At 37.3% G+C, this 23,169-nt stretch overlaps 1 protein-coding gene across 1 annotated transcript in view; it reads right to left on the bottom strand.

The window, feature by feature from the left end:
* Positions 1 to 23,169, bottom strand: part of Blm (BLM RecQ like helicase) — a 65,326-nt gene that overhangs the window by 20,809 nt on the left and 21,348 nt on the right. Inside the window, exons 9-14 of the mRNA XM_076849423.1 lie at positions 22,741 to 22,854; positions 20,315 to 20,413; positions 18,663 to 18,811; positions 7,970 to 8,076; positions 5,626 to 5,786; positions 1,722 to 1,917 (exon numbers count right to left, since the gene is read on the bottom strand). Coding sequence (XP_076705538.1) covers positions 1,722 to 1,917; positions 5,626 to 5,786; positions 7,970 to 8,076; positions 18,663 to 18,811; positions 20,315 to 20,413; positions 22,741 to 22,854 — 826 coding nt within the window. The remainder of the gene's footprint in view (positions 1 to 1,721; positions 1,918 to 5,625; positions 5,787 to 7,969; positions 8,077 to 18,662; positions 18,812 to 20,314; positions 20,414 to 22,740; positions 22,855 to 23,169) is intronic.

The following is a 23,169-nucleotide window of genomic DNA, read 5'->3' as shown; positions in this document are numbered from 1 at the left end:
TGGTATAGTGTAAGAATCTTGAACTTTGGCATCAGATGAAATCGTGCTTAGTTAGGGTTCTGCATTTATTAGTTCTGTATCTCATTTTTCTTCTCTGTATAATGAGAAAATAGTCTTATCTTTTAAGGTTGTTGTGAGAAAAAAAAATGAATTGATATGTGTAAAGCATTTAAAATAGCATGTGGCAAGTGCTAACAGTATATTATCTACAACAATTACCATCCCTGCACCACAGCCACTACTCCCACTGCTCCTACTATTTTGGCTACTGCCTCAGAGACCTTGGGGGCAAGTCAAAAAATCTTTCTGAAGCTTGCTTTTCTCATGAGTAGCTCTACCTAAAAAGTTAGATGTTGCTTATAATCCCAGCAGTTCAGGAGGCTAAGGCAAGAGGATGACAAATTCAAGGACAGTCTCAGCAACTTAACAAGGCCCTAAGCACCTTAGAGAGATCCTGCCTCAAAACAATATAAAAATGGCTGGGGATGTAGCTCAGTGGTTAAGCACCCCTGGGTTTAATCCCTGATACCAAAAAAAGCTAGTTGTTATGGGTAAATAAGGTAAGATGATATAGAGTTTGACACAGTGCATAGCATGTACCATGCTGAGTATCTCTGCCAGAGTGAGAAAGTGATCTTAAAAATAGATATTTATAAAATATATTCAATTATCACATCTGAGTATAAAGATAGGCCCAGGATATAATAAAATTCTAAAATATGTATTTATTTTGACCCAAGAAAGACTTGGTCTAGAAATATTTCCTACATAAATAACTGCAAAAATGCCTAAAGATATCAGTACGAGGGTATTCAATACTGCATTGTTGGCAGCAGTAAAAAACAAGAAATAATCTAAATATCTAATAAGAGGGGACTGGCTTAATAAACATGAAATTACCAGACTATGGAATTCTATGTAGCTAATTTATTCATATTAATTCTAGGGATAATAACAATCTAGTATTGACTGAAAAAAGGGCATATTTATATATATCTTTATATATATACATACATACATATATGTGTGTGTGTGCGCGCGCGCGCACGTGAGAGAATGTATAATGTAATTCCATTTATATTTTAAAATACAAGCATCTGGGAAAGGTAAACACAAATACAAGATGTTGCCTGCCTTTAATGGGGGAGGAGGGATGAGAGAGGAGAGGGATATCTAGGAGACTATTGGTTGTCCTCCCCCCCCCTTTTTTGAGAGAATCTCTCACTATGTGGTGTAGGCTGGCCTCAACTCCTGAGCTCAAGTGATCCTCCTGCCTTGGCTTTCTCGGTAGCTGGGACTATAGTTACGTGCCACAATACTTGGTTTTGTTTTATTTCTTAAACTGGATGGTAGTTCATGAGAGTTTATTATTTTCTCCTTTTTATCTTTCTTTGAAATATGTTTACACGCAAGTTTAAATGAAAAAATTGGGTCTAGAAGGATACAAAAGAAATCAACAATTCAAGTTGTTTCTTGAGACAAGACCACAGGCATGATTTAGCAATTTCCTGCCTTACACATGTCTGTGACATTTTACATAATAAGCATGTATTACTTTTACAATAAAAGTGAACTAAAATAAAATTTCAATTTATATAAATACCTCTATTTCTCCATGATTATTTAAGGAAAACTGGACCCAAAGTACCACAATAGTAGGAGTGATTAATCTCATGACATGACAGAACATGACAGAATGTCTCTAGTAGAGCTCAGCTTACTCATTATAAGCCTCTTCAGTCTGGTCACATCATGATAGGTATAGAAAAGCAGGCAGTGAGATATTTCTCCATCTCGTCCAGCTCTGCCGGATTCCTGGTAGTAACCTTCCACAGATTTAGGAAGAGATGCATGAATCACAAATCGCACATCAGGTTTGTCAATCCCCATTCCAAATGCAATTGTTGCACAGATAACCTGATGTAAAGCAAAGGCCCATTAGATTCATAATGCATTTAAAGGAACATTTTAATAATGGATGTTTCTGAAAGCTCTATCCCTTATTTTACTTTAAAATGCACTCTACTTGACAAACTTATGTCTTAACTTGGTTCCACGATTTAGCATGACTAAGACAAGATTTTCATATTGATAACTTGCAATTTTATTAAGCCCATGAAGAGAAAGAGAAGCTTAGTGTGGTTGGCACTTTCTTATGTGAGTTGGTTTCACTACATGAGAGATTAATTGCACTCATTAGCCCTTCAATGTCTTGTCAGTGTTTGTTTTGTTTCTGATATGGAGGTGTGTGGGGGTTCTGTTCATATTGCCATGATATCCAGGCCTGTGTACATAAGTAATACTATCCTCAGGGGCTCCAGGCTGTTCCCAGGGCTCTGGCTCTCAGAGGTCATTGCTGCTAGCTCCTTGATGATTCAGGACAATAGTGCTCTCACCTTCAGTTTTACCTGTGTCACCAGCTGAAACATACGCTGACTCTTTTTATTCATCAGTTGATTTCAAAGTCAAGGTTGTGAAATTTTAATTAAATCTCATATGGATAAAAGTCGGAGCAGCTTTACAGGAGGGGAAAAAAGGAAAAAAAAAAGGCCAGGGTCTATGGCTCTTGGCCCATACAAATCACTTAGTGGAAGCAAGGTGATGGTTAAATTTTAGGAGGTTGACAAATCAGTTTTCAAGAATATCCATTTCAGTTGCAAATTTAGGACCTATTTAACCCAGACCAAAATGCTATATCTCCAGGCAAAATTACATTATACAAATAAAGCTGTAAGTCTTTTTTTAGCACTTAAAAAAAAAAATGAATTGCTACTGCAAGAACAGTATTTCAAAAGCAATGAAAATATCTGGCAGCCAGACTGAGGCTAATGACATGATTTCAGTAACTGTGGGTACCAGAAAGGAACTGTAAGCTATAGGGTATGTGGACAGAAAATGGGCACATTTATCAACATTGGAAATGGCAGTGGCCTGCTTTGATCAAAAGGAAATCTCCTCAAAAAGTGAAAATCTATTGTGTCCTCTGGTGACGGAGAGCAGGCGGGGAAGTTGCGCAGTGAGATGTGCCTGCCCAAAGCTCTGCAAATGTTGTTTACCTCGAAGCCTGGTGATTCTCCTACTGCGAGGAGGGCACATGGCTATGAAGCACATCCTGAAGGCTCTGAGTGAGGCCACAGTGATGCTGACTCTTTCTGAAAGCTCTTATTTCTTTAACTAGGAAACTGGCTTTGACACATTACACTTCCTTCCTTATTTTGGTGTTGTTTTTAAACTTCAGGCTAGATTCATTCTTTTTTAAAAAATTTTTAATTGTAGATGGACACAATTTATTTATTTTTATGTGGTGCTGAGGATTGAACACACTGCCTCACTCATGCGAGGCAAGCTCTCTACCACTGAGCTACAACCCCGCCCCAGGCTACATTCATTCTTTTCAAAGAAAAACACTAAATTTTATTTTTATTCTTTTTTCCCCTATATTGGGGATGAACCCAGTGGTGCTCTACCACGTAGCTATATTCTCAGCTATTTTTTTTATATTTATTTTTTTAGTTGGACACAATACCTTTATTCCATTCATTTATTTTTGTGTGGTGCTGAGGATCAAACCCAGGGCCCTGTGAGTGCTAGGCGAGTGCTCTACCACTGAGCCATAATCCTAGTCCCCCTCAGCTATTTTTATTTATTTTTAAAAATTAGGGCTGAGGTTGTGGCTCAGTGGTAGAGTGTTTGCCTAGCATGTGTGAGGTGCTGGATTTGATCCCCTGCTTTAGACAGGGTCTAAGTTGCCCAGTCTGCCCTTGAATTTGCAATCCTTCAGCCTCAGCCTCCTGAGTTGCTGGATTATAGAAGCATGTCACCACTCCAGTATAGATCTCACCAATTTTTAATTCCTCCCTTGTCATTTATTGTTTGTTCAAATCTTTCAGTCTATTTCTGGATTTCTGTTCCACTCATCTATATATAATGTACTACAAACCAGTAATGTGCTATTTTTTTTTCAAATTCTTTTAGTTTTTTTCATTTGACTGTCTTCCATGCAAACTTTAGAAAAAGTTTATACAAAGAAAAAAAACTGAAATGTGTAATTATTTCAGTGAAGACAAACCAGTTTTTCTAAACTTTTTACATATCTGAAAATGCCTTTATTGTTTTCAACATATATGACAGTGAGCTGGGTATGAAATACTTTTGTCCAAGTCTCTCCCCCCCCCCCCCCGCCCCGTATTGGGGACTGAGCCCAATAGCGCTCTAGACTTTTATTCTATTTTTAATTTTTGACAGGGTCTCACTAAGTTGCCCATGCTGGTCTGAGTTTGCAACCCTCCAGATTCAGCCTCCCAAGAGATTAAAGGCATGAGCCACCATGCCCAGCTACTCTTCCCTCTTCTGATTCTGAAGACTGTCCTCCTGTTTTTGATATTTTTGATTTCTATTTCTCCCCTGCCACCTTTTTTTGTGGTACTGGGGATTGAACCCAGAGGTACTTTACCACTGAGGTAAATCCCCTAGCCCTTTTATTTTTATTTTGAGATAGGGTCTCACTGTGTTGCTTAGGGCCCTGCTAAGTTGCTGAGGCTGACCTTGAACCTGTGATCTTCCTGCCTCAGTCTCCTGAGTCACCTTTATACTCTAAATCATCTTCATTATATTGTTTGGTAAGATAGAACCACAGGAAGCCATGGTAGACAAAATAGGCCCAATTTCTAGCCAGTCAGGTTTGTCACTGGGTGGATCCTATATTTGGCATGCAGAACTCTGATGGTGCTGAAGGGCTGCAGCAGTATGGCTCTACATTTAATATTCTTAGGCTGGATCCCTATTCCTTGTTGCTAATATATCACATTTAAAAATTTTTTCTCCCTCAATTTTTGTCTTTTATTCCCTCTAACATTCTCAAGTTAAAGTTATTCACTATATCCCTGATTGCTTCTCAGTTTTTTGTTTTTTTTTTTTTGTACCAGACATCTAACCCAGAGATTCTTAACCACTGGGCCACATCTGCAGCCCTATTTATTTATTTATATATTGGTACCAGGGATTGAACTCAAGGGTGCTTAACCACTGAACCACTTCCCCAGCCGGCCCCCCTTTTTTTAAATCTTTTTTTTTTTTTTAATTTATTTTTTAGTTCTCAGTGGACACAACATCTTTGTTTGTATGTGGTGCTGAGGATCGAACCCGGGCCGCACGCACGCCAGGCAAGCGCGCTACCGTTTGAGCCACATCCCCAGCCCTTCCCTAGCTCTTTATAAATTTTTTATTTTGAGACAGGGTCTCATTAGGTTGTTTACAACTTCACTAAGTTGCTGAGGCTGGCTTTGAACCTGCGACTCCCCTGTCTCAGCCTCCTGAGCTGCTGGGATTAGAGGTATGTGTCACCACGCCTGGCATCCTTTTTATTTTTATTTTGAGATAGGGTCATACAAAGTTGCTCAGAGCCTTGCTAAATTGCTGAGGCTGGCCTCAAACTTGTGATTCTCCTGCCTTAGCCTCTTGAGCCGCTGGGATTATAGGTGTGGGCCACCATGTCTGGCTCCTTCTCAGTCTTATTTTGATGTTTTCTATCTTTAAGATAAAAACAATTTGCATTCTACATGCACAAGTTTGCTAATATACCAGAAAAGATTATTCCTTTTGTTTGTTTATTTAAAAAAATGTTACCTGGCAGCCATCCTGATTAATCCACTTGTGTTGCACTTCATCTCTGGCAGAATCACTGAGGCCAGCATGATAAGCAAGAGCAGCAAGACCATTCTTCTGTAAAGTGTCAGCCATTGTGTCACATTCCCTCCTGGAGAGGCAGTAGATTATCCCTGAGTCATCTGTCAAGAAACCAAAACGATAGTGAGAAGTGAGGACTTCTAACATAAATAACAATACGATTTACACTATGTTTTTAGAAATGTTAAGAAACATAAACAGATTTCTGTAGTGCACTTAGAACACAGGATGATCACACAGAATAACTCAGGAAAAAAATTCATACAAAGAAATAAGATGCGACTTAAAAATTTTTTTTTTTTTAGTTGCAGATGGACACAATACCTTTATTTTCTTATTTTTTTATGTGGTGCTGAGGATTGAATCCAGTGCCTGACACATGTTACATGAGCGCTCTACCACTGAGCCACAACCCCAGCCCAAAATGCAACTTTTAATTCTATCCCTGCTAATGCCTTATGAGATGAACTTGGATTAATCCTAGGCTCTATTTCATATTGGCTCTAAAATGGGAAAGCTCCCTTATACAAGCTTATAGGAAACACATGACAATATTTATCAAAGAGTCTTAAAAATACCTCTGACCAGCAAACTACAGTGATGCAGCCACATGAATGTTTATAGCAGCACAATTCACAATAGCTAAATTGTGGAACCAACCTTCAGTAGATGGATAGGGCTGGGGTTGTGGCTCAGAGGTACAGTGCTTACCTACCACGTGTGAGGTCCTGGGTTCAATTCTCAGCACCACATAAAAAATAAATAAAATAAAGGTATTGTATTCAATTACAACTAAAAAATAAATATAAAAAGATAGACAAATAGATAAAGAAACTGTGGTATATATACACAACTGAATATTACTCAGCAATAAAAGAGAATAAAATTAAGGCATTTGCAGGTAAATGGATAGAGTTGGAGAATATTATGCTAAGTGAAGTAAGCCAATCCCCAAAATCCAAAGGCCGAATGTTTTTTCTGATAAGTGGATGCTGATCCATAATGGGGGTGTGGGAAGAGAGAGGAGGAATGGAGGAACTTTGGATAGGCTAAAGGAGAGGGTGGAAAAGGGAGGGGAAATGGGAGTAGGAAAGATGGTAGAATGAGATGGACATTATTACCCTTGGTACATGAAGACACAAATGATGTGATTCTATTGTGTGTACAACCAGAGAAATAAAAACTGTGCTCCATTTGTATACTGTGAATTGAAAAGCACTCTGCTGTCATGTAGAACAAATTAAAAAAAAAAAAAAAAGATATATACCTTTGACCCAGTTTCCTTCTAGGAAACTAACCTAGGAAATAAAGTGATATATGGACTCACACCAAAAGTTTTGTTTATAATTTAAAAATTAAAAAGATTTTAATGGGAAACATTATGGGAATAAGGTTGTGAAATAAAATATACTGTATCAAGTGTTTTTTTCCTTTTATGTCAATATCATTATTTATTAATTTAATTTTTATGTGGTGCTGAGGATCGAACCAGTGCTTCACACATGCGAGGCAAGTGCTCTGCCATTGAGCTATAGCCCCACTCCCTGTATCAAGTGTTTTCTAAGAAAAAAGATAAATTGACCTATAACATCTTTAAAAAAAAAAAGTGTTTTCTGAGTTATAAAAGGCATGCAAAAATGCCTTTTATAACTTTTTTTTAAACTCTTTTTTTTTTAAAAAGAGAGAGTGAGAGACAAAGAGAGAGAGAGAGAGAGAGAGAGAGAGAGAGAGAGAGAGAGAGAGAGAGAAAAAAATTTTTTTAACATTTATTTTTTAGTTTTTGGTGGGCACAACATCTTTGCATGTGGTGCTGAGGATTGAACCTGGGTCACACGTATGCCAGGCGAGCGTGCTACCACTTGAGCCACATCCCCAGCCCCGCCTTTTATAACTTAAAAAACAAAAATGGAGCAAACTGTTATGAACTTCAGAATCTCATTTTATTTAATATAACTCAAAGGCAAACACATTTGGGAGAAGGCACTACAATAAAGAATTATATTCATAGACTGATAGAAGCCATAGAAAGCACTGAAACCAAAATGATAATATAAGTGTGTAGGAGGAAATATTTAATATATTTTTTTGTTAAAGTTTATTGTTATCTAACCAAATGAAATTTTATAAATTCTAGAATTGAAAGAGTTACAATATTCTGGTCTATAAATAACAAGTTAAGTATCATCATTAAACAAAAAGAAATGTTTAATTTGCTATTTTATGTATTCTATTGTGGTACTAAAGAGACACCTATTACTTTTAGATATCACATAACTGTACTCACATGGGTGATGTTTTCGGATCCATTCTAAGCAATCAAATGCTACCTTTTTAGGTTTTTTTGGTAATACATAGTATTTCAGATTATGTCTGTTAAAGCTCATGCTGAACCTAAAAGAAATGCCAAACACAAAATTTAGTTGTTATGAAAAATATAGATCTAGCCATTGGCATGAACTGAAAGTATACCTCAAAATCATTAACCCAGATGAGATGTTATTAGAAGATGGGGCATTTGGGAGAGAATTAGGTTATGAGGGTGAAACCATGAATGAGACGAGAGCCCTTATAAAAGTAGAGACCTCACTAGTTTTAGGTGTGGCTATAATGAGAAAAGTATCATCTGCAAACCAGAAAGAGGGACCACACCAGATGGGATCTGCTAGTACACTGATCCTGGACTCCCCAACCTACAGAGCAATGAGAAATAAATTTCTCTTATCTCTGCTACCTAGCCTATGATATTCTGTTCAGTTAGCATGAACAAAGGCCAACATCTTCAAAAATTAAATATTGATTTTCCACATTCCAAGCCTAATTATCAGTTTGTCTTAAGGTGAATACTACCACTGGAAGCTTATATAACAGAACACTGAAATGGAGGTTAGATTAAAGGTTAAAGAAAAGAATGGTTGGTGAGTGTGGTGGCACACACTTGCAATCCCAGCAATTCAGGAGAGTGAGGCAGGAGAGTCTCAAGTTCTAGGCCAGCCTGGGCAACTTAGTGAGACCACATCTCAAATATAAAAAGGGTTAAGGATGTAGCTCAGTAGTAAAGTGCCCCGGATTTAATCTCCAGTACCAGGAGTAGGGAGAAAGAATAGTGATAAGGAAGGAAGCTCTATGGCATTAGATGATAAAAAATTAGGATTATAGAAGAGGAGTGTACCTGAGTGGGAGTGTGGGAGTGTACCTCAGTGGTATAGCAAAGGCTTAGTATGCACAAAGCCCTCGGTTCAATCCCCCAACATGTGTACACGCACAAAGTCAGACACATGGAGAAACATAAGATAAGTCAGAAGCCCAGTCTCCAAGGTGAGGCTGACAAAAAATGGAGATGATAATTAAAAAAACATTGAAGTGGGGCTGGGATTGTGGCTCAGTGGTAGAGCGCTTGCCTAGCATGGGCGGGACCCAGGTTCCATCCTCAGCACCACATAAAAATAAAAGGTATTGTGTTGTGTCCATCTACACCTAAAAAATAAATATTAAAAAAATATTGAAGTGATTAAGAAAATTACAGAGGAAATACACACTTTTAGGCTACCAATGTTCCTAAATTTTGACTTATGCTAAGTAACCTTCATGCACTTATAAGAAAAGTTAATTGCAGGGCAACAGAAGGAGCTCTGGATCCCAAAGGGAACATGGCTGGCTGACACCAGTGCTCCTTCTTTTCTGGCCTACCACTCTTGGCACCCCATTTCCTCTCTCATGCTTCCTTAGGGAGCTCATTCTTTCCATTACCTTCTCTCTTATATTTCTCCTTTTGCTTTTCTTCCTAAGGCAAATTTCTCAGAAGATACTTATATCTCCAACCAACTAACCACAAACTGAATTTCAATTCTCATCACTTTCATGCTGACTTTTCTTTCTTTCTTTTTTTGATACCAGGGATTGAACCCAGAGGCATTTAACTACTGAGCCACATCCCTAGCTCTTTTTATTTTTTATTTTGAGACAGGCCTTGCTAAGTTGCTGAGGCTGGCTTTGGAACTTGCAATTCTCCTGCCTCAGCATCCTGAGTTGCTGGGATTTTAGGTGGATGCCACTGTGCCTGGCCAGCAATACTTTTGGCATTTGTAGGGGTTGCTTTAGGCCTTATTCTCTCTGATCTCTCCCTACTCCACCTTGTTGGCTAGCCTTACAGAAAACCCTCTATTAGCACTCATGACTTCACCTTCTGTGGGAATTTCAACGCTTATGTCTCTGACTTCTCCATCTTCTTCTCCTTATGCTTACTCCTGAAGTGAGAATCACCTCCCACCCTGCAATGCCTGGCTCTCTTCTTTTTTGCAATATCTCCTTCAGCAGTCTATTTTATTTTATTTATTTATTTTTTAAATCTTTTTTTGTTTTAATATTTCTTTATTTTTTTTTAGTTATCGGCAGATACAACATCTTTGTTGGTATGTGGTGCTGAGGATTGAACCCGGGCCGCACGCATGCCAGACGAGCACGCTACCGCTTGAGCCACATCCCCAGCCCAGCAGTCTATTTTAAACTGCACCCAAATGTTATTTCAATGAGTCCCAACTCTTGCCCTCAACTTAGACCTCCTTTCAGAGTTCTGAACCATATTCCAATATGATTTTAGATCCATGATCTAAAATTGAAGCATGCATTCTCCTAGGAGTACACAAAGACTTTCTAAGGGTAAATGAGCAAAGATAATTTTAAAGCATCTGGAGCCTCAGGTTTTGTTTTAATATTTTTTAATTGTAGATGGATACAATCTCTCTCTCTCTCTGTGGTGCTGAGGACTAAACCCTAGGGTGCCTCACATGTGTGAGGCAAGTTCTCTATCACTGAGCTACAGCCTCAGCCCTGGAGCCTCAGTTTTTTTTTTTTTTTTTTTTTTTAGTGAAGAGAGAGAGAGAGTGAGAGAGAATTTTTTTTTCTTAATATTTATTTTTTAGTTTTTCGGCAGGCACAACATCTTTGTTTGTATGTGGTGCTGAGGATCGAACCCGGGCCGCACGCATGCCAGGCGAGCGCGCTACCGCTTGAGCCACATCCCCAGGCCTGGAGCCTCAGTTTTTACATGCAGTTAAGACTGATCTGAGAATGCTTTTCCAGACCAGACATCTTGCAGGCTCATCCTTTTCCAGTCTTCCCTTTTATAACTGTCCTCCCAAATCTGAAATACAAACCAACCAACCCCACTTTTTACTCATTTTAAATTTTACCACCATGACTTGTTTCCAGGACACCAAACAAAGCAAAATGAAATATAGTACAGATGTGGGTGAAATTTTCTTTAATCAAAGTACCAGAAATCTGGTGAGTCTTCTGTCTTTACGTTTTACCTATTTCTGTTAAGGGTAAAGAATAACATTGGAAATGAAGCATTTTGGCCCTCATTGGAGTTCTGATTTCAAATAGACCGAGAGTAAAGTAGTGAAGTAAAGATGATCTCCACCTTTGGATGCTGTTTTATCCCTGACCACTGTCACTTTGTGACTTCTGAAACTAACCGTTAAACAATAATTCAAAACCAGCTTTTATTTATATGTACAGAACAGCTGGAATTCTTTTAGTGTTTCAAATGATAGAGGATTATGTACAGACTGGCAAAAAAAAGATGATAGATAAAAGAATGATACATTCATTGGCTATTTTTTTTTGTTGTTCTGGGGATTAAACCCAGATCCTCAGGGATGCTAAGCATGTGTTCCACCATTGAGCTACATACACCCTCAGCTCTTTCTAGGACTATTTTCATTATTCATAGGCAATTATTTACAGTTGCTATTACAGCAAAGGAAACTGCAGTCCAGATAAAATTATGGCATAAAAGACCTGCCTTACAACAAATACAAATGATGAAGAAAAATCTTAAAATTTATTTGAGCTGATTTGGACTATGGTGTACAAGTATTCCTGTCCATATGAATATTGAAGTGATGATGACTTTCTCTGCACTTAAAAATAGTTTTATCTCAGAAAAGTGTTTTATTTAGTAAAATATTAAAAATAGTTTGGGTCAAAAGGAGAGATGAAAACATGTTTAAGAGAGCCTACATCCTGGGAGCAAATCTTTACCTAGCACACATCAGATAGAGCACTAATCTCTAGGGTATATAAAGAACTCAAAAAGCTAAGCACCAGGGCTGGGGATGTGGCTCAAGCAGTAGCGCGCTCGCCTGGCATGTGTGCAGCCTGAGTTCGATCTTCAGCACCACATACAAACAAAGATGCTGTGTCCGCCAAAAACTAAAAAATAAATATTAAAAATTCTCTTTCTCTCTCTCTCTTTAAAAAAAATAAATAAATAAAAAAGCTAAGCACACACACACAAAAAAAATCCAATCAACAAACGGGCCAAGGACCTGAACAGACACGTCTCAGAAGAGGATATACATACAATCAATCAACAAATATATGAAAAAATGCTCATTATTTTTAGCAATCAGAGAAATGCAAATCAAAACTACTCTTAATTTCATCTCACTCTAGTCAGAATGGCAGCCATTATGAAGACAAACAACAATAAGAGTTGGCAAGGATGTGGGGAAAAAGGCACACTCATACATTGTTGGTGGGACTGCAAATTGGTGCAGCCAATATGGAAAGCAGTATGGAGATTCCTTGGAAATCTGGAAAAGGAACTGCCATTTGACCCAGCTATTCCTTTCCTCAGACCATACCCAAAGGATTTAAAAACAGCATACTATAGGGACACAGCCACATCAATGTTTATAGCAGCACAATTCACAATAGCTAAACTGTGGAGCCAACCTAGATGCCCTTCAGTGGATAAATGGATAAAAAAAATGTGGTAAAAATACACAATGGAATATTACTCAGCAATAAAAGAGAATAAAATCATGGCATTTACAGGTAAATGGATGGCGCTGGAGAAGATAATGCTAAGTGAAGTTAGCCAATCCCAAAAAAACAAATGCTGAATGTTTTCTGATATAAAGAAGCTGACTCATAGTGGGGTAGGTAGGGGGAACATGGGAGGAAAATGAATTCTAGATAGGGAAGAGGGGAGGGAAGGAAAGGGAGGAGGCCAGGGATTAGCAAGGATGGTGGAATGTGATGGACCTCATTATCCAAAGTACATGTCTGAAGACACGAATTGGGTGTCAACCTACTTTATATATAAACAGAGATATGAAAAATTGCGATATATGTGTAATAAGAATTACAATGCAAAAAACAAAAACAAAGTACATGTATAAAGACATGAACTGGTGTGAACATACTTTATATACAAAGATAAGAAAAATTGTGCTCTATCTGTGTAATAAGAATTGTAATGCATTCCATTGTCATGTATTTAAAAAATAAAATCAATAAAAATAAAAGTAAAGAAGACATATTCAGAAAGATGTGGAATCAGAATTCTCATACTCTGCTAATGGGAATGTAAAATGGTACAGGTGCTCTAGAAAACAGCATGGCAGTTTCTTTAACAGGTGAAACACACAGCCAGGCACAGTGGTGCATGCCTGTAATCTCAGTAACTTGGAAGGCTGAGGTAGGAGGACCACAAGTTCAAGGCCAGTGTCAGCAATTTAGTGAGACACTCAGCAGCTTTGCAAGATCCTAACTCAAAATAAAAAAACTAAATGAAAGACTGGGGATGCATCTCAGTGGTTTAAGATCCCTGGTTTTAATCCCTAGCAACAAACAAACAAACAAACAAACAAACAAACAAAACAAAAAGGCAAAACTCAGAGTTATCATAGAACCCAACAATTCCACTCCTGGATATAATATACCCAAGAGAAATGAAAACACATGTCTGCATAAGAACTTGTACATTTATGTTCATAACAGCATTATTCATAATAGTCAAAACATAAAAATAAGCTTAATGTCCATCAATGATAAATAGACAGAAGAGAATGTCATATACCTATACAACAGAATATTATTTAGAAACAAACCTTGAAAATATTATGCTAAGTAAAAGAAGAAAGTCACAAAAGATGACATAGAGTGATTCTGTTTATAGAAACCATCTATCTCCCCATAGAGGGTAGATCAGTGGTTGTCCAAGACTGGTAGGGAGATGTGAGGGGCAAGGTTATTGGACTGCATTTGGGTAACGGGTTTTTTTGTATCAGAGATTGAACACAAGGGTGATTAACCCAGCCCCTTTTTATTTTGGGACAGGTCTCAAAACAGTTGTGTAGGGCCTTGCTAAATTGCTGAGGCTGGCCTTGAACTTGCAATCCTACAAGTTCAATTTTTTCAGATAGGGTCTCACTAAGTTGCTTAGTGTCACGCTTAGTTGCTGAGGATGGCCTTGAATTTACAAAAAAAGTCTCAGCTTCCAGAGCAGCTGGGATTACAGGCATGTGCTACTGTGCCTGGTGGGTAACAGTATTTTTGAGGGGTGATAGAATGTTTTAAAACTGTGGTGATGCTGCACAATTCCAAATATACCACATGCTACTAGATTGTGTAAACATGTGGATGGTAAGATATGTGCATTATATCTCAATAAAACCATTATTAAAAAAAGATCTGGAACATAATTTGAATTTTTTTTCCATTTGTGACATAATTGAAAATACAATTAAGTTAATTTAGATTGTGGGGATGGGTGCAAAATTTTGTGAACATACAAAAAATCCACTAAATTATATCTTGTAAATTGATGAATTTTATCATGTGTGAATTATATCACATTAAAGATTTTTTTAAAAACCATCTGTATTCCACTGTATCTTGACTAAGTTTATATTGTATTAAATATTGCAATTAAATATTATCAGGTTCAGAGTATCAAATTTGTGTCATTTGAAAGTGAGGTGTGAGAAAATGCAGTCAACTTGTGCTCAGCTGTTGTTGCTTTTGAAACTGAGACAGTTGTCATAGGGCTGTTTAGAGTTTATGTGAATTAAATTAAAAAATGTTTTTGGATAGTTGCAGATGGTCAGAATGCCTTTATTTGTTGTTTATTTTTATTTTTTAAAATATATTTTTTAGTTATAGATGTAACACAATACCTTTATTTTATTTTTTTATGTGGTGCTGGGGGGAATAAACCCAGTACCTCATGCATGGTAGGCAAGTGCTCAACTTAGAGAGACCTTACCTGGGGGAAAAAAAAGAATGGGGATGTGACTCAGTGGTTAAGCGCCAAGTGCCCCTGGGTTCAATCTCTAGTACCAAAAAATAAAAAGCATATCACAGCTGGGGATGTGGCTCAGTGGTACAGCATTTACCTGGAAGATATAATGCCTTGGGTTCAGCCCCTAGTGCGCGAGTGCGCACGCACACACACACAAAACAGCACATCAACCATTGTGTCACAAGGCATGGTGGCACATCATGTAATCTCAGTGACTTGGGAGGCTCAGGGAGGAAGATTCCAAGTTTGAGGCTAGCCTCAGCAACTTAGTGACACTCTGTCTCAATTTTTCAAAAGGGCTGGGAATACAGTTCAGTGGCAGAGTATCCCTGGGTTCAATTCCTAGTGAAGGGGAAGTTAAAAAAAAAAAAAAAGCATTAAAAAAAACAACAACACATTTTATAAGGTATACTGAAACCAACAGGATTTTGATTTCCCTCTTTCAAATATATTAGATATAAGTAGAGGGTTTTTATTGAAAGATTGACAAAAATACTTAATAGCCATTAGATAGTTCCTAGTAAAGACTTTTTAAAGGGTATATTTACTGGAAAAAGTAAAGTGAATAACTAATGATTTTGCTTATTTTGCCCAATAGCTTCCAACTTTTTGCCTCCCACGAAGTTTGACAGACCTAACTGAGTGGTCAGCTGGAAGACCATTAGAAATAATTTTTGATGACATCATGATGAGCTATCATAAAATGCCTTCCATTTCCATCCACATGTTTATGTAAGCAACATTTCTCAGCCTTATAAGAAATAAAAACTGATTCAATTCATCCATAGATATGTGAACTGAAAATAAAAAAAATACTGTCTCATTAGGAAACGTATTCTCAATCAAACTTTATGCTTAAGATTTTTTTTAGTTGTCATTGGACCTGTATTTTATTTATTTATATGTGGTTCTGAGAATCGAACCCAGTGTCTCACACATGCCAAGCAAGCACTCTACTACTGAGCCACAACCCCAGCCCTTAAGAACTGTCTTAAAAATATATTTAAGTTATCCAATCAATTATGTATGATGAATGATTTTATTTTATTTTACCTCTAGGGACTGAACCTAGGGGTGCATTACAACTGAGCTATATCCTCAGTCCTTTTTATTTTGAGACAGGGTCGGGTAAATTGTCAAGGATGGCCTTGAAGTTGCAAAATCCTCCTGCCTCAGCCTCTCAAGTCACTGAGATTACAGGTGTGATCCGTTATGTTCAGCATGACTAATGATTTTAATAATTCAAACCAGATGAAAATTCTGGCATAAAATTAGAAGACAAATTTATATATATATATATAATTTTTTTTTTACAGTTAAGAATGACAGAGTAAGTAAAAATTCTGTGGGGGAAAATAAAAGGAAAATATGAGTTCAAAGAGAAAATTAGAAAAGTGTAAAATACCTGACAAATAAACAGCAAACTTTTTTTTTTCTTCCCTATTTCTTCTTCTTCTCTCCCCCTTGTCCTATATAGCGCTGAAAACTTGGTTTATGTAACTGATTAAAAATGAATAAAACAAAACAGGGTTGGGGATGTAGCTTAGTGGCACAGTACTTGCTTAAAATGCCCATGGCCCCCACAAAAAAGAAAACCCAGAGACTGCATTTGGCATAATCAGGTAGAAAGAGCTTAAAAATAGTGCCTCTTAGAAAAAGAAAAAAATGCCAGGTATGGTGGCATATACCTGTAATCCCAGCAACTCAGGAGGTTGAGGCAGGAGGACTGCAAGTTCAAAGCTAGCCTCAGTAATTTAGCAAGGCCCTAAACAACTTAGTGAGACTCTGTCTCAAAAAACAAACAAACAAAATATAAAAAGACTAGAGATGTGGCTCAGTGGTTAAGTGCCCCTGGGTTCAATCCTGGTACAAAAAAGAAAAGAAAAGAAAAAATGTTATAGATCAGCGTATAAAAAATTTCTAGCATATGGTCTAATAAAGAATCTCAACTATATCTTAAATATAGTCTATAATACATAGAAATTATGGGAGCAAAATACCCCCAAAATTTTATACAAACACTTCTCTTCAAGTGAGAGTAAATTAAAATACTGAATTCCAAATTTTGTGATCACATACACACAATTCTGAGGACTCTAAAATTCTTGCCCTTCAGTATGATGTACTATATAAAAGTGGTATTAGAAACAAAATGTTTTAGGCTGGAACCAAATAACTTAAAGGCTGGAAGAAATCCAAATTGCTTTGGTACCTGTTTTTGATCAGATAATTTAGAAGCTGCCAGTTTAATCTGCAAAGGCTCTTGCAGGTGTCTTAATCTCATGAACCACTTCATATCCTTCACATGGAACTTTCAGTTCTGCTCTTAACTCTGTGAGAGATATTGTTGTTATTTTTATTTTTTACACTATTGATAGAGCCAACTGGTCTGTCTTTTCTTTTTTTTTAAGAGAGAAGGTCATGCTATGTTGCTCAGGTTGGCCCTGAATTCCTGGGCTTAAGCAATCCTCCTGCCTCAGTCTCTTGAGTAGCAGTATGTCATCATATCAAAATGTTATACACTCACAACACACACACAGACACACACACACACACACACACACACACACACATATTTTAGACATTGATTGACATTTATTTTATTCACTTATTTATATGTAGTGCTAAGAACTGAACCCAGTGCCTCACATATGCTAGGCAAACAACTCTACCACTAAGCCACAACCACAGCCCCATCTTCTTTTTTGAAAAACAGGGTCTTGCTATGTTGCCCAGGTGAATCTCAAACTCATGACCCCAAGTGATCCTTTTGTCTTGGCTCCCTAAGGAGCTAAATTACAGATGTGTGCCACCATGTCCAATTTGTCTATTTTCAAATGAACAAAAGCTGTTTTCTGTTTTGTCATTACCTCTTTTGGCATTCCACATTAATGTCTATACCTTACTGAAAGCAATGTTAACAAATTAGAAGGAAAAAATATTTAACACTTTTTTTCTTTTTGGTACCAGGGATTGAACCCAGAGTCACTTACCACCGAGCCACATCCTCAACCCTTTATTTTGAGATAGGGTCTCAGTAAGTTGCTTAGAGCCTTGCTAAGTTGCTCAGTCTGGCTTTGAACTTACGATCCTTCTGCCTCAGCCTCCTGAGCTGCTGGGATTAAAGGAGGGCGCCACTAAACCCAGCACCACAAACACATTTTAAATAAAATATTTGCTGAGTGAAAGAACCTAATGAAGAATGCATGACTCATCAAACTCAGGTAGAAGTACAAAATAATCCAGTACAACTTGAATCCACACACAGGAATAATTTAACTCCTAAGCCACATCCCCAGACCTTTTTACTTTGAAACCAAGTCTTGCTAAGTTGTCTAGGCATCACTGAGGCTGGCCTCAAACTTGCAATTCTCCTGCCTCAGCCTCATAAATTGCTTGGATTAGAGGCATACGCCACTCCTCCTTGCTGGAATAATTTTTATAGTGGCTTTGGTTATTAAATAATTATGGATTTGATGGCAACAAGAAGTATGTTGTGGCTCAGATGAAGACAAAGTTAAAGGTACTTTATTACTGGGATACACCAGGGTCCATAGGTGCAACATGCAAATTACCCCCATTTCTAGAGTTGGTGTTGGGATAGAGTTTTACTTTTGGTAAGTGAAGAAAAGCCCTTAGGCCCTAGTTGCCAAACTGTTGCACATCGGAATCACTTGAGGATTAAACAAATGAACCAAAAAACCCAAAATACAAACAAAACAAATCCCACCTTGGATCCCAGAGCCAAATATTCTGATTTAGCTGGTCTGGGTACAACCTGGGTACTGAGACTTTGGGCTTCATAGGTGATTCTAATGTGCAGAAACTCTGCTAACCACTGCCCTAAGGTTTTAAAAATATATGACTTTAAGTTGTTACTTACACCTGAGGCCTCACAATCTTCAGCTGAGTGAGGATATCTTTCTGTACTCTGGGATTCGCTGTGGCAGTAAGAGCCATTACTGGAACAGAAGGAAACTTCTGACGAAGCATATTCATTCTTTTGTAATCTTGACGAAAATCATGTCCCCACTAGTTGAAAAAAATACTGCTTTTCAGATTATTTAGCTTTTCTTTATATAAAAAGAACACTAGTGAATATAAAGAATCACTTTATTCTTCAATGAAATAGTACAACAGTTCACTCAATGTGGGGTTTTCTTCGATTCTGAAGATATACAAATATATACTATTGGTAGCACAAATTTAATGATTTTCTAAGACATAAAAACAGTATGTAAGCCAGGCACGGCGGTGCAGGCCAGTAATCCCAGCAGCTCAGGAGGCTGAGGCAGGAAGATCATGAGTGCAAAGTCAGTCTCAGCAAAAACAAGGTGCTAAGCATATCAGTGAGATCCTATCTCTAAATAAATTATAAAAATAGTTCTGGATGAAAATATGCTCACCATCTCTAGCAGAGAAATGCAAATCAAAACCACCCTAAGATACCATCTCACTCCAGTAAGATTGGCAGCCATTATGAAGTCAAACAACAACAAGTGCTGGCGAGGATGTGGGGAAAAGGGTTCACTTGTACATTGCTGGTGGGACTGCAAATTGGTGCTGCCAATTTGGAAAGCAGTATGGAGATTTTTTGGAAAGCTGGGAATGGAACCACCATTTGACCCAGCTATTCCCCTTCTCGGTCTATTCCCTAAAGACCTAAAAAGAGCATACTACAGGGACACTGCTACATCGATGTTCATAGCAGCACAATTCACAATAGCAAGACTGTGGAACAAACCTAGATGCCCTTCAATAGATGAATGGATAAAAAAAATGTGGCATTATACACAATGGAGTATTACTCTGCATTAAAAAATGACAAAATCATAGAATTTGCAGGGAAATGGATGGCATTAGAGCAGATTATGCTAAGTGAAGCTAGCCAATCCCTAAAAAACAAATGCCAAATGTCTTCTTTGATATAAGGAGAGTAACTAAGAACAGAGTAGGGACGAAGAGCATGAGAAGAAGATTAACATTAAACAGGGATGAGAGGTGGGAGGGAAAGAGAGAGAGAAGGGAAATTGCATGGAAATGGAAGGAGACCCTCAGGGTTATACAAAATTACATACAAGAGGAAGTGAGGGGAAAGGGAAAAAAAACAAACAAACAAGGGGGAGAAATGAATTACAGTAGATGGGGTAGAGAGAGAAGAGGGGAGGGGAGGGGGGATAGTAAAAGATAGGAAAGGCAGCAGAATACAACAGACACTAGTATGGCAATATGTAAATCAGTAGATGTGTAACCGATGTGATTCTGCAATCTGTATGCGGGGTAAAAATGGGAGTTCATAACCCACTTGAATCAAAATGTGAAATATGATATATCAAGAACTATGTAATGTTCTGAACAACCAACAATAAATATTATAAAAAAAAATAAAAGGCAGAAAAAAAAAATAGTTCTGGGGAAGTGGCTCAGTGATTGAGTGCCTGGAATTCAATCCCTGGCACCCTCCACTGGCAAAAAAAAAAACCAAAAAAAACCCCAAAAAACAAAAAACAAACAAACAAAAAAAACAGTATTTACCTGACTCACACAATGGGCTTCATCAATAACAAAACGTGCCAAGAGCTTCCTCTCATACAGATTCTCCAGAGTGGAAATCAGCCGGTTACTGGCACAGACCTGGCCCAGAAATACACGAGACATTTAAACACAGCACTTGAATAGTTTTGCTAAGTTCCATTACAGTTAAGCAGTATTAAAACCCTGACATAAAATTGGCTCTTATTTCAATTCATGAAGAGAACAGCAGAAGTAATAGAAAATAGGAAATCAGATATTTTAGACATTCACCCATGTTTAGCCAACAGTTTACTTATTAAGTTACATTTTTCTGCCTGAATACATGGTCCAACACATGTTTACACTGTTAATGGGGTTACAGATATGTGTTATGTTTGTGCATGTTGTTTGAGGAAAAAATCACATGTGTGTATATATTGTACATATAGATATAGGTATGTATGTATTTTGTAGCTTTGTCCATGACAAGGCCTAGTAGAAATGACATCCCAGTACCAACAAGCACATGTAGCACCCACATCTTGAAAGGGACACAGGAAGAGGACATAGAAGCCAGCTTGATGGAGCACTCTCACTGGTCAAATCTAGGACAAAGAGAATGTCAAAATACAGAATGATAATTGATTGTAACCCACTGAATAAATTAAGAATCCATGAATTCATACTGATAGAAATAAATACGTTCAATTAAAGGGAAAGCTTTTCCTTGTGATACAGTACCTACTATAAATCAAAATTTGGCATCCATTACAGTAATAACTGACCTGGAAAGAGTCATCAGTGGATGCTAAGATTTGTGGGTAAAACTTTGATGTCTAGCAGGGTACATACATAATCTCAAACTATCCCATAACAGGATATCTGCTAATTACAAAGGTGGGCAGGGCTGGGAGGAGTAACTATGATGGAGAAGTCCGGCTGGTGCCACCTTAACCAAGTGAACAGTCACCTAACATCAGTAATAGAATGGATCAACATCAAAGCTCTCCCAATAGGCACATAAAATCTGTCACATCTGTGCTATCCCTGCCTCAGTGAATGGCATAAATTTAATCATGAGGAAACACATGATAACTCAACTGAGGGGCAGTTCTCAAAACACAACTTTAGATTTCAAAATGTCAAATTCATGAAAGACAAAAGAGAGAAATTCTTTAGATTAAAGGAGAGTAATCTTGGGTTTTCTTTTGCTACAAAGGACAGCAATATTGGGGACAATGTGTGAAACTAGAAGAAGGTTTAAAACTAAAGTGATAATACTGTATGAATGTATATTTCCTCATTTTTTCTTGAAGGCCTTGCACATATTAAGCACATGGGCTATATTCCCGGTCTAATGTGCATGTCTTGATTTTGATAACTGTTCTAAGGTTTTATAAGAAAATTCCTTGTATTTAGGAAATACATAGTAAAATATTTAGGGTTAAAAGAATATTATGTCTGCAGCTTTTTTTTATTTGTTCTTTTTAGATATTCTTGATAGTAGAACGTATTCTGACATGTATACATACATACATACATACATACATCAAGTATAACTTCCCACTGTTGTGGTTATACATTATTTGGAGTTTCACTGGTCATGTATTCATATATGAACATAGGAAAGTCACGTCTGATTCATTCTACTGTCTTTCCTATACCCATCTTTTCTCCCTTCCCTTCATTACCCTTTGTCTAATCCAATGAACTTCTATTTTTCCCTCCCCACCTCTGCAATTTACTTTTTTTTTTGGTACCAGGGATTGAATTCAGGGGCACCTAACCACATCCCAGCCCTTTTTTGGTATTTTATTTAGAGACAGGGTCTCACTGAGTTGCTTAGTGCCTTGCTACGTTGCTGAGGCTGGCTTTGAACTCTCAATCCTTCTGCCTCAGCCTCCCAAACCACTGGGGTTATAGGTGTGCAAAACTGTGCCCGGCTGCAACTTACTATCTTTTTTTTTTTTTTTTGGGTGGTGCTGGGGTTTGAGCCCAATGTCTTGTGCACGTAAGGGAAGCACTCTACCAACTAACCTATATCTCTAGCCCTGCAACTTACTCTAAATCAAATGTTTGAGGCAAAAAAATAGAAAGAATGATAAAGTAATCACAGTGAAATGTTTTCCTTTAAGGTTTCTGGGTGAAATGTTTACAGGAATTCTTTCTTTTTTTTTTTTTTAAAGAGAGAGAAGAGAGAGAGAATTTTAATATTTTATTTTTTAATTTTCGGCGGACACAACATCTTTGTTTGTATGTGGTGCTAGGAATCGAACCCGGGCCGTATGCATGCCAGGTGAGCGCGCTACTGCTTGAGCCACATCCCCAGCCCTACAGGAATTCTTTGCAATATACTATACATCAAAAATGATGTCAAAGTTTTAAAAATATATAATTCTAGTGGCTTTAAATATTATATTTAAAAATAATGATATAAATACACAAACCTTCTCTGGAGTAACATATAGAAGTTTTATAATTGGGTCTTTTTTTGATAATTGGAGATAAATACTTGTAGCTTCTGAGTCAGTCTTATCACCTGTCAGATATGTAGCTGGAATCTAAGTGTAAAAGTAACAAACATTTAAATTTTATACATTAATCTGACAAGAGTTTATTTACTTTTAGGTTTTATAAATATTTTATAAGTCATATCAGATCTATCAAAGGAAATGTATCTCACTACAATAATAATGAGGACACACATTTTATAAAAACCCTTATTAAGTATAACTTACAACAGCCTTCCCATTGCTTATTAACTTTTTTTAAATACTTATTTTATAGTTGTAGTTGGACATAATACCATTATTTATTTATTTATTTTTATGTGGTGCTGAGGATCGAACCCAGAGCCTCACAAATGCTAACTGAGT

The sequence above is a fragment of the Callospermophilus lateralis genome, chromosome 3, assembly GCF_048772815.1.
Source record: "Callospermophilus lateralis isolate mCalLat2 chromosome 3, mCalLat2.hap1, whole genome shotgun sequence".
Lineage (NCBI taxonomy): Eukaryota > Metazoa > Chordata > Mammalia > Rodentia > Sciuridae > Callospermophilus > Callospermophilus lateralis.
Note: the sequence above shows the minus strand (reverse complement) of the source record. Positions and strands in the feature narration are given on the sequence as shown.